Source organism: Alternaria hordeiaustralica (assembly GCF_023758085.1).
Source record: "Alternaria hordeiaustralica strain BMP 2776 chromosome Unknown scaffold_15, whole genome shotgun sequence".
Taxonomy (NCBI): domain Eukaryota; kingdom Fungi; phylum Ascomycota; class Dothideomycetes; order Pleosporales; family Pleosporaceae; genus Alternaria; species Alternaria hordeiaustralica.
In genome coordinates, this window is record NW_026056787.1 from 82,005 (window position 1) to 99,657 (window position 17,653).

The 17,653-nt window shown below is 52.3% G+C and overlaps 6 protein-coding genes across 6 annotated transcripts; 2 read left to right on the plus strand and 4 right to left on the minus strand.

The window, feature by feature from the left end:
* Window positions 1-287: 287 nt before the first annotated feature.
* J4E84_007091 (uncharacterized protein) lies at window positions 288-1,349 on the minus strand (the record flags this gene model as incomplete). Its single annotated transcript, XM_049389677.1, has 1 exon — window positions 288-1,349. One exon carries the CDS (start codon window positions 1,347-1,349, stop codon window positions 288-290), a length of 1,062 nt encoding a protein of 353 aa, XP_049242421.1.
* A 1,057-nt stretch (window positions 1,350-2,406) lies between these two features.
* Window positions 2,407-2,968, plus strand: J4E84_007092 (uncharacterized protein; the record flags this gene model as incomplete). Its single annotated transcript, XM_049389678.1, has 3 exons — window positions 2,407-2,628; window positions 2,683-2,845; window positions 2,895-2,968. 3 exons carry the CDS (start codon window positions 2,407-2,409, stop codon window positions 2,966-2,968), a joined length of 459 nt encoding a protein of 152 aa, XP_049242422.1.
* Window positions 2,969-6,235: 3,267 nt separating this feature from the next.
* On the minus strand, window positions 6,236-8,345 carry J4E84_007093 (uncharacterized protein; the record flags this gene model as incomplete). Its single annotated transcript, XM_049389679.1, has 5 exons — window positions 6,236-6,661; window positions 6,713-7,146; window positions 7,285-7,684; window positions 7,739-7,939; window positions 7,989-8,345. The coding sequence occupies 5 exons, from the start codon at window positions 8,343-8,345 to the stop codon at window positions 6,236-6,238; spliced, it is 1,818 nt and encodes a 605-aa protein (XP_049242423.1).
* A 4,671-nt stretch (window positions 8,346-13,016) lies between these two features.
* On the minus strand, window positions 13,017-13,285 carry J4E84_007094 (uncharacterized protein; the record flags this gene model as incomplete). Its single annotated transcript, XM_049389680.1, has 2 exons — window positions 13,017-13,070; window positions 13,172-13,285. 2 exons carry the CDS (start codon window positions 13,283-13,285, stop codon window positions 13,017-13,019), a joined length of 168 nt encoding a protein of 55 aa, XP_049242424.1.
* A 906-nt stretch (window positions 13,286-14,191) lies between these two features.
* J4E84_007095 (uncharacterized protein) lies at window positions 14,192-15,200 on the plus strand (the record flags this gene model as incomplete). The annotated part of the gene is made up of 4 exons (XM_049389681.1): window positions 14,192-14,229; window positions 14,333-14,645; window positions 14,702-14,765; window positions 14,836-15,200. 4 exons carry the CDS (start codon window positions 14,192-14,194, stop codon window positions 15,198-15,200), a joined length of 780 nt encoding a protein of 259 aa, XP_049242425.1.
* A 324-nt stretch (window positions 15,201-15,524) lies between these two features.
* J4E84_007096 (uncharacterized protein) lies at window positions 15,525-16,412 on the minus strand (the record flags this gene model as incomplete). Its single annotated transcript, XM_049389682.1, has 1 exon — window positions 15,525-16,412. One exon carries the CDS (start codon window positions 16,410-16,412, stop codon window positions 15,525-15,527), a length of 888 nt encoding a protein of 295 aa, XP_049242426.1.
* Window positions 16,413-17,653: the final 1,241 nt, after the last annotated feature.

Below are 17,653 nucleotides of genomic sequence, written 5' to 3' on the forward strand. Positions count from 1 at the left end.
TGACCCTTTCACTGACGTTGCGCTTTGCGAGCCGGTGAAGCCGGAAGCAGCTAGTGAGGATAGTTATTTCATCTTTCACTGAGCTACATGGTTTGCCATGGCCTGGCTCAAGCGCGTGGAAAGAGAAAGAACGGCAAGAAAATGAGCAAAGGTCCATGGGACGTGATAATATAACCAGTTCATTACATAGCAATACAATTAATCCTGATGTTCGAAAGAAAGTTAATCCATGATATACGATAGCCCCGTCACCTGTCTGCCTCTCTGTAACCATAACAGCGTCCGCCCTACTCAATATCCACCTTACGGATCTCAACGTATCCAGAGTCCAGCTTTGGGACCTCGACTCTGAGCACACCATCTTCCAGCTTCGCCGTGATACCATCGGCGTCAACACTGGCAGGGTTGGCCCTCGTCCCAAGGCGAATCTTCCTCTCGAAAGCTCCAACCTTACGCTCGTTCAGGGCCAGTTTCTTCAAGAACTCTTCGTCACCAGGGCGGTATATCACGCCAGCGATGCTAAGCTCGCTCTTCTCAGCATCCCAGTTTACACCAACATCTTCCTTCTTGGCGCCGGGAAGCGAGACGTGAACGACGTAGGCGGACTCGGTGTCAAAGATATCGGCGTCGGGTGTGTAGTCATCGGCCTCGGTGGGCTTGGTAGCGTTGGCGGTATTGGAAGGGTGGCTCTCAGTGAACTGGCTGAAGAGCTGGGCAGCAAGGGTTGAGGGGTCGAAGGAATTCCAGGCGTTATGGCCAGCACCGAAAGATCCGCCGCCCATGCCTCCGAAGGGTCCTCCGCGAGCCCATGGGCCCCAGCCTCCGCGATGGCCGCGATGGTGTGGTCCATGACGAGGTGAGCCGCCGTAGGGATGAGAGTGATGGTGTGGGCCAGAGCCTCCAGGGCCGCCCTGGCCACAGCGTCCTCGACGTCCTCCACCCCAGCGACCATGTGGTCGGCCACCGTTGTGAGCATCGTTGTCGGAGCCAGAGTTGCCCGATGGGCCTTCACCGTTGTCGTAATCGGCATTCATAGTAGCATCCTTTTCGGTTTCTGGTTGTTCATTGCGTTCTTGGTTTGGCTCGCCGGTGGCTCTCTCATGACGATGTTCGGGGTGACCGTGAGGAGGGCCGCCACGGTGAGGCATTCCCCTTTCGCCACCAAAGAATTGACCCCATCTGATCGGTGTAAAGGGATCCTGAGCGTCTTGGGTTGGCATCTCGCGATGGTTGTCGGTACCGTCGTTACGGTTCTGTGCAAAGAATGGGTGTTGCGAGCCTTGCTGCTCGAGGCCAGCGACGAAGTCCCAGAAGGGAGCGGAATTGTTCATGTATGTGACTGATGGCATGATGATGACTTGTGTCGTAAAGTAGAAGGAAGTGCGGTGTTTGGATTGACCATCATAGCCTACCTGTTTCGGCGTCTTATACAAAATAAACGGCTCCAGGCATCAGGTCGCACGTGCGAACGTACGTATGTGCACCCCTCCTTTGACTTACTTGCCACCGATATGGGCAGCCTCTCGGGTTACCAATCGCGCCATTTGCGTGCAGAGACCAATCACCCATCATCTTGGGAATACTAGAGAAGCTCACAGAAGTTACCAGAGGGACCATCGACGATAGCCTTCCAGGCCGCGTGCCTCGACTGCCGCCTAGCAGGGTGGTGAGTAGGCAAACGGGCGTTGCGCGTCCAGACGGCTGGTGGGTCGGGGCTAGATTTCCTCCGATGTGGCGGTGGCTGTGGCGGAAGGACTGTGATTGGCCACAGGCATTACACGGTGGTGTACGCTGGGCTCTCGGGATAGGTCATGAAAGCGACGGAAGTATCACCTGCCCGCATGCAAAAACAAAAGGAGAATGTGTTGGAAATATTTCGAAAGGAAAAGCGCGGAGGTGCTCAAGGTTGTAGAGAGTGTCGGGAGTGGTGACAAGACCACCGTATACAATGCGTGAAACCTGGAATCTTCGACAAGTATTGCATCAGATTGCAGTATACAGCGCGATCTGAGAGAGACGCTTTACGTGGTCTGGAGTATCATAACCGCCCAAGGTCTTGTATCTCTTACCTGGCTAGGTAGATGTCGGTCGTGTGGTAGAAGCCAAGTGTAGAGCTACTGTCTTGTGTATCTCGTATACCAGGGTACTGAAGACGAAGAATGCACCCAGATGTCACGATACATGAGGATGGGGGCGCCTAGTGGCGATGTCGAGCAGTCGCGATGCGGAGGAGGGGTAGCTGCAGCTTTCCGAAGTGCAGGTTGCTATGACGCCATTAGTCTGCAACAAACTGCGCGCCCCACCAAACTTCTCTTCTGCCCACGACCCTGACTACCAATCTTCATTGTATCACCCGTAAACCTCATAACCAATTAAGAAGACCCCAATTGTACCAATCGAACCAACATGTCTGGATCCATCCCCACCTCCACCTCGGTCAGCGAGTCAGCCGTCATCGACGCGTCTTTCAGCGATGTCTGGCACCTGATCAAGCTCCAGGACTTCAGCAAGTTCTGGTCCAAGCTCGACAAGAGCGAGTTCGTCAAGGGCACTTCAGAGGAGACCGACATCGTCAAGTGGACCTTCAAGGACGGCGCCGAGCTTGAGGTCAAGCAGGAGGAGCACTCGGTAGGTGATGCATTGATGCAAACAACACCAGCAGCCACTGACTCGTAAACACAGTCCATCGACCACTTCATCACATACTCCGTCATCACTTCCAAGCCCGAGCTCTCTTACTCCTCCGTCGTGTCCACCATCCGCGTATACCCCGTCACCTCCGGCGCACACGAGGGCAAGACCTTCATCACATGGTCTGGCAACTTCAGTAGCGATGCCGATGCCAGTAAGTGGCATGATATCTTCCTCTACCGACGTGACACTGACACATGCAGGCGTAATCCAGGATGCCAAGTTCAAGCGCCGCGAGGCCCTTGCCGACCTCGCCAAAGTCGCCTCCAAGAAATAGGTTTCGAATGGGCGTTTAACTTACTCTGATGTCGAGAAGTTCATGCAGTAGAAGATATGTTGTGGCCATTTCGCATTGTGCGATGGTTCGCGAGGATGATGATATGGATACCACAGGCAATGAACTATGTGGTTATTGTCTAGCATAGAAGTACCGATCATAATATGACTATGGAGTATCGATTCATCATGCTGACCTTCATTGCTCATTGCGTAGCGGAGCATGTGTCTCCGCATTGTCATTGCTGATTACGGTTAGTTCGTGCTATGTCTTATGGCGGAGGCAGTGCTCAGCCTCCTTACCTGCATCGAAGCGAATCCTTCGATCATCACTGCATACACTTAAAGCTACACCGCATCCATGACACAACGTCTTCGCTGACCTAGAGTCTTTGTCCAGCCACACGTTATCCTTTTACGGTCGTCAGCGCATCTTGCTACAGTCATCATCATGGATAGTGCAGGAGTTGGAGCCAACGTTTACAGCAAAGCAGAATGTGAACTACCACTTCTGACTGGAATATAGAGTTGCACGCTGACTTCGAACAGTGGAGAAGCAAGTGAAACTGGAGGAACAGCGCAAAGCCGAAAAGAAGAAGGATGATATCAAGCATGAGGAAGAGTTGAAAGATGGTCAGGATAGAAGCAAGAAGGGAAGAGTTCATCGGTGGATAAACTATGCGATGGCAAGTCTCAACGGCTGAGGTTGAACGATGCAGTATGAAGTATCTTGAATTACTGTACACCTCCTGTCTCTACCTCGATACTTCATCTATCCCCTTCTTCAAGACTGGCTGCAAGAGCCAAAACTCAACGAAAAAGATGTCTTCAGAGACTGCGGACTGACACGCATCCGTGCAGTATGAACAAAGAAGATGGTATCGGCTTTCGTCTACCATATGAGCGCAACGCTCGCAGCCAGCTCTCGCATGCTGCAGTATTCCCCGCCGTGCGATGTACCATGTCCATCTTTACCCCAAGTAAAACTTGTGGCCCACAGCTCCCTCCGTGCGTCGAACCTTTCGATTCGCTTTGCCCACAGTTCCGCTGCGGCACACGCTATTTTCTTTGACATGCGTCGGATCTTACGATCCGCTTTGCCCACAGTTGCCTGTAGCACATGTCGCAGAAATGCGTCGAACCTCACGGCTCGCTTTGCCTGCAGTCTTTTTGCAGCACATGTCTGGTTTTATGGTATGCGTCGAATCTCATGATTTGCTTTGCCTACAGTTGCCCGTAGCACATACCATCGACATGCGTCGAACCTTTCGGTCCGCATTGCCCACATTTACATGCGGCACATGCCTCGTACAGAGCTATATGCGTCGAACCTTTCAGTTCGCATTGCCCGCAGTTGCCTGCAGCACATAAAGCTCGGTATATAACGTGCGTCGATCTTTCGATTGCTTTGCCCACAGTCATTTGTAGCACACGTTTTGTTTTGACACGCGTCGACCTTTCGATCGCTTTGCCCGCAGTTGCCTGCAGCACATGTCTTTTCTTCGAGCTACATGCGTCGAAATTTTCAGTTCGCGTTGCCTGCAAGTCGCAGCACATGTAGCTCTAGCTAACGTGCGTCGACCTCTCGATCGCTTTGCCCACAGTTACCCGCAGCACACGTTTTTCTCCAACGTGCGTCGACATTTCGATCGCATTGCCCGCAATCATTTGCAGCACGCGTTTGGAGGAGCGGAATCCAACGGGACCTCAGTAGCGACAATGCCAACTTACTGGACGGAGGGGGCGCATCGAGCAGCGCATAGATGGGAGGCAAGAGGCCTGAAAAGAAGGAGATCCCTCTTGCGCGGTTGAACGCGAGTAGTAGACAAACTCCAAGAGTTGTAGTGAGGAGGAGGAGGAGGAGGAGGAGGAGGGGAAGTGCGGTGATTTATATACGCAGAGAGGAGTGGCTAGTACAATGAGTTCACGTGATGACCCACAGTGCTTTAAGCAACAACGTTTGCTATGTCTGAATGGAACGGGTGGAGTGAATCAACGTTCTTCATATGCGCAATCACTCAGTACTTGAGACGTTGCGGGCTGGCCAGCTACGATGTAGAGGGCGCATTCTATCAGTAGCTTTGACTTCGCGTCACTCGCGACGCGCTCTCGCGGTCAGAGTGAAGGATAGATGCAACAGCCTCCTGATTGCGACATGTGAGTGCGTCCACAAAGAGCAGATTGCTGCCTTTGGGCTTCCCAGAATTGTTTTGCTTCCAAAAGTCCATCTAGTAGTGAATCAGGGAGGCGTGCGCACGCGAATGTGAACAAGAGCGGGACAGAAGAAGTGAGAGGTTAACGGTTTCTTTGCTCCACGCGGAGGCGAGATAGTGTTGATTGATTCGTCCCATTTCATACTAGAGTGTTCACTTTCTTGTTCGCTACTGTTTCTCCATGGAGTTTAATAGATACCTAAATACGTTGATATGACAAGTTCACAAAGTTAAAAAGAGCTTTTCCACTCCAATGGCCTTTGCCGTCATTAACGGTAGATCTCCTCACGCGACAACTTCCCCAATGCGACAACACGCACCACCCCGAAAAAAGCGATCGGGCACCTCTCCCCTCCCAACTCTCTTCGCGAAGAGGTTGGAGACAACAACAACACTCCCAGCCCCCCAGCCCTCTAGTACAAAGCCCAACAATACCGCCATCTCTCAACCATCGCACCTAGCTCCTGATTTTGGCCTTCCTTTTCCCGGGAGTCCGGGTCCAACATATCGCGACCTGAACTAATGCTGCGCGTTGTTAGGTGCTGACCATCGTACCACGTTTCCGTGTCATGCACGCGGTACCGCGCCAGAGGCCGAGGCTGTACCAAGGAAAAGCAACGGGTAGCGCTACGGGCGGAACTTCGGATTTGCATCGCAGCCTCGGTATAGTTGCTCCGGACATGGAAAATGAGGTGGTCGGTTGCTGATCTCCGAAGGGGAGGAGGCTGGGGATGCGATAAGGGACTTCGGGTACCTGACGCGTTTTCCTCCCTAGGAATGCAGGGCCGTGGAAATGACGACTGGAGTTGCGTTAGTTGACTCACACATGTCATTCATCTCAAGGTGGCGAAGACGAAGTTGATAGAACGTGTTGGTCTTTTCAAAATTATCATTATTACCATAGGTAAGGTTTCGCGGATAAGCAGCGCATATCTATGATGCGAAAATGGAACGCCGTCTTGCCCAGGCATACACAACGGAGTGTCATGTGAAGTAAATGAAGAATAAGAAAGGATACAATGAATGGAAAACGCGTCGTAGCAATCAACGAAGAACTATCTCCGTAGCCCAGAGTCTCCAGGGAATAGGATGCCGTTGGGGTGGAACTCCCTGTGGTATGTTTGCCAGTTCTTGCATGTTCTCTTCATCTCAGCGAAACCATCCTTTGCCTTGATCTCAGACGAGCGCTCAAGGAATTGTACACCAAGACCCGCGGCCACATGGAAGGGGATGTGGCAGTGCATCAGCCACGCGCCGGGGTTGTCGGACTCGAAAGCGAGAACAAGGTAGCCTCTGGCGGGGAGGTTGGCTGTGTCACGGCGGATAGGGTTGTTGGTCTTGAGGCGAGAGATGTCGCCATTCCAGATTGCATTTTCTTGTTGATCCAGAACGTAGAAGTCGTGACCGTGGAGATGGATAGGATGAGGTAGTGGTGGCGCAGTGTTGTTGGTGGTATCCTGCTGGATGACCCAGTACTGCCACTACAAACATCGTTAGTCGCGATAACAACGCGTTGAGCGAAGGAGACTTACCTTGTGCTTCTCATCGACTTCAAACACATGTCGGTTGTTACCGTACGTGACGTTGCCGTCCAGCACGTGCTGTAGGGTGGGTCGATCGAGGTCAATTGCCATAGGGTTGCCGTTGACAAGCCACTGCACCAGCCCCTGGTTTTGCGTCACATCGCTAGTGTAATTGTCGTTGAAGCCGAATGTCAAAGATTCGGGCATCTCCTGGGGAACGATCGTCTTGGCGTACGGAACGATATTGGCCTCGTCGTAGCAGCCCACCGGTAGAACATTGCCGGTCGAGTTGGGCTGCATAGTTGGAGCGCCAGCATATCGGAAAATGCTCCTGATGTTTGCCGCATTCGCGTTGGGACCATCACAGCGACCACCAGTACCTACTCGCCACCAGTAATTGCCAATAGGCTCGGTTGCGTTGATAATGACCTCATAACGTTGACCTGGTGACCATGTCAGTGAAACGTTCCCCAACAATAGTTATCGTGGGCGCATTCTCGTGGGTGGGGGCGTGTTGCACGAACAGACGTTGTGAGCATCGCCACGAACGGACAGATATGAGATGATTCGGGTCAACTTACCGACCGAGAGAACGAGGTTGTCGGTCTCGAATGGTTCAATGGGTGTAAAATCGGCAGAAATGACCTTGAACTTATGCCCATCGAGACCGACATGGAGGTAGTTGTTGATGCCGGTGTTGACAAGGCGCAGCAAATGCGCCTTTCCTGGGGTAAGAATTGTCTCTGCGTAACTTCCTCCGGCGGCTGATGTCATCGTACCGTTGATGAGAACATTGTCCGCAACAGGAGGACCGTTGGCGTGGACAGCTGCAGCATTCACTGTGAAAGTGGTCGCGTGGAACCAATCTGTCATTGGAAGCGCACCAAGATCAATGTCGTAGTTCGCTGTTGCTGGTCCTCGGATGACCAAAGGGCCCACGAGGCCATCGCCGTACTGTACAGAGTAATGCGAATGATACCACTATAACAGTCAGCCAAGTTCCACTCATGTAATGCGCAACGGAATTTAACTTACGGTTGTGCCGTACTGCGTGGCCTTGAACTTGTAGACCTTGGAGTCACCAGGCGCGATTGGGCATTCGGTGATACCGTTCACTCCGTCTTGCTCGTTTGAACCAAGTTGCCTGAGACCATGCCAGTGCAGCCCAGTACCGTTGCTTTGGAGGTTGTTAGTTACGGTGATCTCAAGATCATCGCCCCAGTCCGCTAAGATGGTCTGTAATATATTAGCAGGGAAACGAGATGACTCAAAGTGTTCCACTTACAGGTCCTGGCGTTTGACCATTGATCAGTAGGATTGGCCTCTCAAACCCATCCGGGGCTCCAGTGGCGTTCGAGATGGTCAAATGATACTTGACAGTCTTTCCAGTGTTTGGCCAATGAAGGTCCATATCTGTGTCGATGCTGAAGTCGCCATTCCAGCACCCTCTCGACTGTGGGCCATGGTTACAATTGGTCTTGTAGCCGTCTCGTCTTTCGCGCCCGCTCCAAAGACCACTCTTCTTCCATGGAACTTCAGGTAGCCTGGGTGTGAGGTGCTCGACGGATGGCACAGCGAACGAAGTCACTGACGGAAGGAAAAGCCCTAGGGCGGTGGCCAATCTGAAGATTGAAACACCCATTGTGGATGATGGAAGGAGGAATGAAAGAACGTAGATGTAAACGACAGCTGCCAGACCCTTTACGCACGGGGCCAACGAGTGCAGATAGGCGCAGATCAAGCTGTAAACGAAAAGCGAAGGCTGGCTGGTTTGATTAACAAAGGGTGGTACGATAGATTATATCCCCAGCATGGCAACATTGCCCTGCCTCTCTAGTGGACCGATTGATCGGCCGAAAGACTACCGATGCCAGCAGTGGAGAGTTCCCACCACTAGTCAATGGTATGATCACTCCATGTAGAGACTGTTGCGGCAAGAAGCGTCCAAGATCGCCATGAGCGCGGTCTACGGCCCATGAACGGTAAGGGCGTGGGCTTAGTATGAGGGCCTGCCCAGAGCTGTGAGCATAAGAGACGGCTACATTTCAGCCCTAAGTAGATGAACGGAGAATTTTAAGTGGTCGCTTTCGTCTCAAATGTCGGCATAACTCGTGTTACACGACTGAATGCAGCTAGACCTACCGAGCCTCGGCGGCAGATGGACTAAGAGAGCGGCCTAGATACTTGGTAGAGCTGCAGCAAGTGCTGAGTCGTACATGGCGGCGGCAGCCTCAGCAGGCTGTGATGCAGCAGCAAGCGGTGATGTGCCTTGGGTCGCGCAGAAAGTGGGGCATGCGAGGCGTTGGTTGACATGCAGATACAGGAAGTGGATGCCGCTATGGGTAGTGTGCAGAACAATCGCCCGAGCTAACCGTGGGGCTGAGAGCCGTCCCCGGTGCTTGTAAAGCTTGATGGTCGTGAAGCGCGAGGAAGAAGGATCCCAGAAGCGCAAGCGAGCCAACATGTCGAGACGATCTGAGCTAATTGCCGCTAACGCTAAGCCGTGCTTGGACTAGTCTGCCATGCTGTGTCGGAGTTCGTGAGGGGGGCCGGACCTCATGGACCGACCACAACATCACCACATCGCATATCTGACCACTGAGAACACGTTTTCATGAAGGGATGTGTACTTTGCGCTTAGTTAGGCGCCCCAAATCGGCTGTAATCGCCTCCTTCGAAACGTGCCGTACCGTTTTCATGACGTTCAGGACCGCAATCAGACTATTGACATGCACCACAGCTGCACCGGCAGTCTTGGATAGCCACAGGCGCCATAGTGTCGGCGATGTCTTCATGTCTCGAATGATATCGCGATGTCTCAGTGTTGCCACTCTGGATACACGGCTGAAGCGGATGCATCCTTCCATATGTGGTCCGAGGGAAGGCAACATCGCCGGATGAAGACCATACGCCCATGCACTCTTCAAGATCGAGGGCATCTGCGTGGGAACATATTACCACTGCTCGGCAGTGATAAAGCTAGTATTCTCCATGGGTGCGAAGATACCACAGAGTCGTTCCCACGTCATCCTTGCCAGCCCTGTGCATCGTCCATTATCTGCATGTTGCCGGTACCAACACGAAGGTTTTGACAGAAGCGAACGGCTTACGGCCCAGTGTCAGATTTTGTGCAGTACCTTCCGCGTCGGTGGTTTGATCACTGACAGCAAAGAACGCCACAATATTGAAGGAATGAGGTGCGTCTGCTTACCTGCATAGTGCAGCGACGTTCAGCTCGCATTCCTTCGTGGCATTTCCTCAGGTGAGAAGTCAGCCTTACAGCAATGCTCACCGAGTGTCGGTCAAAGACGAGCTTGGCTCAAACAAATTTCCTGTTTGCCGACTACGTCTGTTCGCCAGTAGTGTTACGTTATGGGTAGCAAGCGACGACTACATGTGCTCTGAGGCTCAACTAGAACCTTGGTATACATCGCCCGCGGACCGACGTCCGATCATCTTCAAGGCATGCGCAATGTTCAGAGAGCTATATTTCCACCGAAGAACAAATCTGGCGTCGACCTTCCGCCTCTAACTGGGACGCCCGGACTACCGAACCCCCACTTGTGGCTGCATGCCGTAAACCGTGGTTAAACCCGGTCACGGAGTTCGTCCTAGGGTGCCGCGGAGGTCTCGATAGCAGGCTTCTCCATCAAGCCGGGTAAACAAGGCCCATGTCTGCACAGAGTCCTTTAATCTTGTCGGCTATCTCAATCAATTTGATCCTCGACATGGAATCAATCTTCCGACCTACATGAATCGCAGAAGCTGTATGACGTCCTTCATTAAATTACCCGGCAATTCGGATCATACGAGTTAGCGATGACCCTGCCATCGTGTCTCCAGGAACGACCATGTGGAATGACCACTGCCCACATGTTGACGGAGGTACAGGAAAAGCTGGTTCCTGGAAGGATGCACGCGAAATTGTAACATGACTCAGGTCTACTCTACTATCAGCATGGAAGTTCTTAGAATAGATGTCTCCTCAAAGTGAAAAAAATCACAAGAGACAGAATCCCTCGTATGTCGAGACCCAAAATTGTAACAATACCGGAGTTCAGTTCTACTTGTTCGCTGACCGAGCGCCCGGGTCTAGGAAAGCTACCATCCGTACCTGCATTGTGATCATCCCGCCTAGTCTCTGTGGCGACAAGATACCTAGTCCTAGGATGAAGATTAGTAGCAGGGTACCCAGACAACCGCGCGTCTACTCGAATTACGAATGCATGACCCCTCAACGCCTACGTCCGCCACTGTGTAACCTGTGTCGACTGCGAGTCTTCTGCAGGTGAACGTAGTAGCTTGTGATCGAGATGAGATTAAAGATGGCGGTGATGTGCAACTTCGCGTGCAAGTCAAACACATGGGGTGGTCTAACATGTTGTTCATCAAGCGGCTGGTGCTACTAGCCACGTTAACTCCCAAGCGCTGTGTCACTGCTGTCGCCTCAGAAACGTGCTGGGCATGTTGGTCGGGTAGACATGAGACACCGACAGAAAGGTACAACTGTGGAGTCGTCGATGCTGTGCAGCTGTCAGGTACGACTTACAACTTCCGAGAACCTTATGCGTGTCTTCGCTAAGGCATGAAATGTTTGACGTATAAGAATGAAGCCTGCTTTTCTCGATACCTAGCATTAGATCGCGACAACGGCCGCTGTTCCCTTAGCAACATAGAGCGTCGGTCAGAGCGGTAGGCGCCGCTCATGCATAGCGCGAACGTCTGGCCTCAACAGATGCATGCACGGTCGATCAGTGAAGAAACCTTATGTTGTGAAATTACACATGGATGCCTGGAGGACGGGAGGTTGGGGGAGGCTGGGCTACGTCAAGCTTGTTTTCCCGTAGCCATGCCTGGGGAAATTGCACATGGGATGTATACAAAGATGATATCATTGACGTTTCAGGTAGTCCAACTACAACGTATGCGTCTGGGACGTAGAAGCCGTATAACGATAGAGACGAACGAGCTTGTGTAGTCCTAAAGATTTGACCAGGCAACGTGAATTAGCATGCACGTCGTTGGGCACACGACATTCGAGAAAGCTTTCACTATCCGCCTCCTTCCGATATCCTCGCACATAGCCACCTTCTCCCGTTACTCCGCATCAGAGCATCTCGACATATCTATCATCAGACGTCCTCTCGGTCCTTCAAAAACACGTATTTTCTCTATGCGCGTCTCGCAAGGACCAACGAAATTACTACAGCTGATAGTGTAAGACTCGGAAGACGTAAGTCGCCCGTTGCCTTGTCTGAGACAAATCTTAGTACACACGGGAAACCTAACCACCGAGGTTTGCGCGCTGAGTTTCAATATGCCAACGATGTCGTTGCGATTGAGCAATGATATCCAGTACTCGCTTCGATATCGCATGAGCCTTTCTAAGGCCTTGAGAGGAGTGTCTGGATCGTCGTGGAAAGTAACCGTGACGTCCATTGGATGATTGGTGAGGAGTCGCAAGAGCGGCACGAGGTCGATGATGAGAAATGTGCCATCGATTTTCTTTTTGACCCCAAGATGTATCTTTTCCACAGGCTCAAACACCTCACAGTGGTCGATGTCGACCTTCGTGGTGATGAGGAACGTCTCGATGTAGCGACATGCGTCGTGGATGTTCACGATGTGCTGGGCTAGCAGCATTGGCCGGAACTCGCATCGAACCTGTCTGCATATGTTTGTGAACTGGACAAGTGGCATTTGACCCCTGCTGACTGAACGTGGTGTCGATTCGAGGAGGCAATTGTATATCATGTTTCTTATTTCTAGAGAAGCTCAGCAAACGACTAACAACGTTAGTCATCGGTCTGCGATATCTTACCACCTGGAAGCTTCAGCAATGGAAAGGTGTCTTTTGAGGGGTTTCCGGTGGCAACATATTGCGCATCGTTGGAGGATTGATCTTGTTGAGGACTCGTCATGGTGAATGCTGATGATATGCCTATCGACAGCGGCTCTGGCCACAATTTATAGCGTTGGTGTTTGTACAAAGGGGGTCTCTGGAAAGTTGAAGTCATCAGGAGATCTTCTCTCCTCCTCTTCGCGCAAATAACAATTATGTCTATGCCCACCCAGTCATGGACTAGGATGTACTAGATCAGTCAAGTCGCATATCTGAATATCTCCTGGGTCCACGAGAGGCTAACGTTTTCGGAATCTCTTTGTCAAGTATGCAGCAACCGATCCGTGCTTCGCCCGTTTTCCACTCATGTGAAAACAAAAGAGAGGACGGTAAGGCTTTTGTGATGCCATGATATTCTCCATATGTACATAGCCGCCGTTGCTTCGCTCGTTTCTCTTCCGATACTCAGGCTTAGAACTCGGAGATCATGTCGCCCCTCCGCTTGCCGCGCATGTCCCACTTGCCCTGTAAATTTTCGTCAGCATCCACATGTCTTGCTTTCCATATACGCAGCGTCTCAAATGCCGCTTCCTCCACCACCCAAATGCGTGCTTGTCCAAACTCACCTCAGTCATGTATCCTGCCGTACCCAGCATAGCGGGCACCATGACGACGTAGGCGAATGTCAGCCAAGCTGTGCGCTTCGTCCAGCGGAAGTACTTGTGGCGGTTGACAGTCATGTCTGTTCCTCGTCAGTACTGCGTATTGCGTATCCCCCTCCTCCATTGCCCATGTCACGACTCTTGCACCTTTAAGGCCATTGCTTCTTTTCGATGCGCTGGTTTTCGGGGTACCATAGACGTCTTCAGGATGCGGGGTCGGTGGTGAACGTACTGGCCCATTTGATAATGGCGGGATCCGCGTGGATCACTGCGTACTGTTAGCGATTGCGCCCCCAATGGTCCTCTTCGCGATGAGACGCACTGCCGTGGTTGTGGCCCGCCATGCGGCGGAAGGTTGGCTGCATGTTTGCGGACTCTTGCGCGTGTGGATGTGTTGCGCAGTTGGTGAGCTTGTGGTTGACGAGGTGCGCGCGATGAGGTCGGCGGAGGTGCGGCAAGTGCCGCCGGGTCTTGGCGCTTCAGGATATCATCGCGTACATTCACCATCAACAACGACATGCCAAGTAGGTCTCCTCGAATAATGCATTATGTTCTACATGTTGTCTTCGTAGTTGCAGAAGCTTCAGAATTACTGTGTCTCACGCTCGGGTAGCTACAGCCGCGAATTCTGCGTCACACGGCAACCTTGGAATCCTGGAAGACATCACGACCGGATTGCTCCGTCTTACACACCCTCAGTGTCTACAAAACTACTACATATAGCAATTGTCGATGCCTCGTTCCTGCTTCTCATCGATGCTGCGGAGAGTCGGCGAAACCGACACTAGATACATGGATGACCGAGTGCCCGAGCGGGCAGCCAACCACCGATGGGCGCTGAACGCCGAAGCTTGTGACGGCATCAGATAAATCCGTCCAAGAACCTCGGTGATATTCAAACTCAATCTCGTCGTTGCTTCTACTACGCAAAATCTGCTGTACTCGCATATACCGAATTCCACACCGCTAAGAATCTTCGCAAACATGTCGAACCAGCAGGGAGCAAAGATCACCGTTCATTGGTAAGTTACCAAGTCTGTCACATGCCTGTCATCCCCGTGCGGTCCACGGGTCCCACCGCATTGCGCCATCGCCATCAGCAACCACGACTAATCAGCCAAATAGGTTGAACAAATCCCGTGGCCAGCGCGTTGTCTGGCTGCTCGAAGAGCTTGGCCTTGAGTACGATATCGCGGTCCACAAGCGCGATGAGAACAAGCGCGCGGGTCCCGAGCTAAAGGCCATCCATCCTTTGGGGAAATCACCATGTGTTACCATCAGGCCTGCGAACTCTGAGAAGGACATTGTCATTGCTGAGAGCGAGACGATTATGGAGTACATTTGCGACCATTTTGGCAAGGAGTTGGTTCCCAAGCGGTACCCTGAGGGACAGGAGGGCGTGCTTGGCGCTGAGACTGAGGAGTGGATGAGGTACAAGGTGAGATATATGCAGAGATCGACTATGAACAGATCAAATAGCTAACATGTACCCAGTTCCTGATGGACTACACCGAGGGTAGTCTCTTCACCATCCTGATCCTGGCCCTAGTCACCGGAAGTGAGTAAACCCCTGCCCAGGTGCCACCATTCCCCCTCCGGCCCCCGGGGCCCACTAACCACTACCTCAGACATCAAGAACGCTCCCGTCCCGTTCTTCCTCAAGCCCATAACCAACGGCGTCGCCGGCAAGATCGACTCCGGCTTCGTCGACCCAGAGCTGAAGACGCACTTCGACTTCCTCGAGGACTACCTCGTCAACTCTCCCAGCAAAGGCGAGTTCTTCTGCAGCGACAAGCTGACCGCTGCGGATATCATGATTCACTTCGGACTTGAGGGTGCGACACAGAGGCTGCCGTTGAGCGAGACCAATTACCCCAAGTTGTATGAGTACATGAGGAGGCTGCAGAAGAGGGATGGGTATATGAGTGCTGCAAAGAGGGTGGAGGAGGCGAGTGGAGAGAAGTATGTTCCGTTTAGCGATGCGAAGTTGTAGATGAGGACATAGTAAAGTTGATAGCTCATCATGAAGCCAGAAGGTACTCGCAATATTTTGTAGTGAGCAGAGATCCTACATTATCACAGTACTGCGAGATCAGTTTGGCCAGCTAGCACGGGAAGTTCAGTCTATATTCTATAACACAAATAGTCTAGCGAGCGTCTATATACAAAAGAAAGCGCGATCTAATCCCAAACGCCATCATCTACTCACGAACGAACGATTACCTTCACCTACTCCTTGTGAGATCCTACCTCCGATCTCACTTCACACCAAACAGCCAACCTTGTAATACACCCAACCTCCACAAGTCATCCACCCCTAGTACCCACCTGTAGACATCGGATACCCGCTCGTAGCAGTAGGATAACCACTCGCCATCGACGAAGACCCATCACCTCCAGCCGGCTTGTAAGGAATCCCACACTTCTTCGCGCAACTCTCCACAATCGCCGTAAAATCGCTCGTCAACTGCGGCCTCAACCCCGCAATCTGTTCCGGCGTCAGAAACTCACTGTAACCCGCACTAGCCTCAAGCACCTCATCCGGCGTACCAGAGAAGAAACCCCTGGCAGCTTCCACACGGCCAGGATCATTGACATCGAAGCCCGCGACGAATACAGCGGGCTCGCATTCGGGGTTGAATTGCCAGTGGATGAGGCCCCTGGGGAAGAGCATGCCCGTGTAGTTGGACAGCGTAGTCTCGATCTGTTTATAAGGACCGCGGACGGGTGGTGCACCGCCGACTACATTTCCAAACCCGCTGTCGTTTTCGAGGAGGAGGGCACCGATTAGTGTTCCCTGAGTCACGGTGAGAAACTCATTGGAGCGGGGGTGCCAGTGCGGCGTGTTGAGGCCACAGGGGTTGACGAAACCCACGGCTGCTGCGAGACCCGTGGAGCCAAGTGCCGGGAAGTTGTTGATGGTGGACAGGAAGATGGAGCCGGCGGTGGGGGGCGTTACGGTGTTGTTGATGAATTGGAAGGTGTCGTTTGCGGCGTTGGGGGGGTTGGGGAAGAGGATGGCTTCGCGGGCGGTTTCGGATTGGGCGAGGAGGAGGGCGTTGCGTTGGGTGGTTAGTTCGGCGGCGGTGAGGGCGTTGACGGTGTTGGGGTTTATGGTTCGTTTGGAGTGGTAAGGTGGGCCGGGGGCGATTGGGTTGGCTACTGCGAGGGTAGCCAGGAGGGTGATGATGAGGATGGAGTGCATGTTGCTGGTTGTATTGTTATGAATGAGGTTGTTTGAGAAGATGAGAGTGTGTTGAGGTGCTAATGGCAGGATGTTGGCCTTCCTTATATGCCTCTATAGACCCTTCTTGACCGGCAATCTTCCTTCTCGTCCTCACTCGATCCTGTCGTCAAGGCGTTGTGTACGCACTGTCTAAGTTCAGCCACGTCTGATCACACACCCGTCAAAACCAACAACCTCTATCCGTGTGACAAGACATGATACCGAATACAGCGATCATCAACACTTATTGGACGTGCTTGTTCTCATGGCTATGACCTTCACATCAGCAGATTGACTATGAATGCCTGGTTATGTGCAAAATAGACGAGACATGATGTAGGTGGTGGTGGTGATGGTACGTGGACGGACGCCTACATGACTGTGAGAATCAATAAGCATTGGGTGCCTTGGTGAGCTTAAGCTCAAGGCTACTGCAGGTGCTTGTGATCGCTAAATGACTTTCAGAATTTTGATCTTGATTGTCCAGGACGAAGATTGGGTAGTTCACACATCAATTTCGAGCACACTGATGGAATACTCCTAGAGCTACGCAGCTGGTGTAACGCCCTTGACTTTTGTCACCCCAAATGACGGTGGTGTTTGCGATGGAATGTCCATTACCAGAACCCGTAAACATGACTCTTCTTGTGCGCACTGTCCGAGCGCACACGCGCTTAGGGACGAGAGATGGCGTTATCATGACGGTTTCTCGGTGAAGATTCTGCTCTTGACTGCCATCTTCGTCAGTGCCCAATGCGATGAGATAACTCTCCAGAACACGCAACCCACATTGAAGTTGATGAGTGACCAAGCTCAAGTTACACACCAATAGGCGTATTGCACGTGACATCCAATACGAAAGGGTGTTGTTGAGTGAGCAGATGCCAACACTGTCGTCGGCACCTTCCGCTCGAGCACCAATACCCCACGTCTCCTCGTGCGTATGAGTCTGTCCGAGATTGAGATGGGTACTGTACTCGTGATCAAGTTCGTCTCCACGAAGCCCAAAATCATTGTAAGCAAGCCGTATGTCTTGGCCGTGACCTTAAGCTTACGCCACTTCGCCCCAAATCGTTTATTCGCGTATCAAAGCCACCTGTGGAAGCCTCTTTCGGGCAATCTCCCCCAGTCGCATGTGTTGGTCTCTGTGGCTGTGTTGGAGTCTCGCTTTCGCAATGACTGTGCGCAGTCGCGGTCTGGGCATTAGAGCTTGTTTTCGA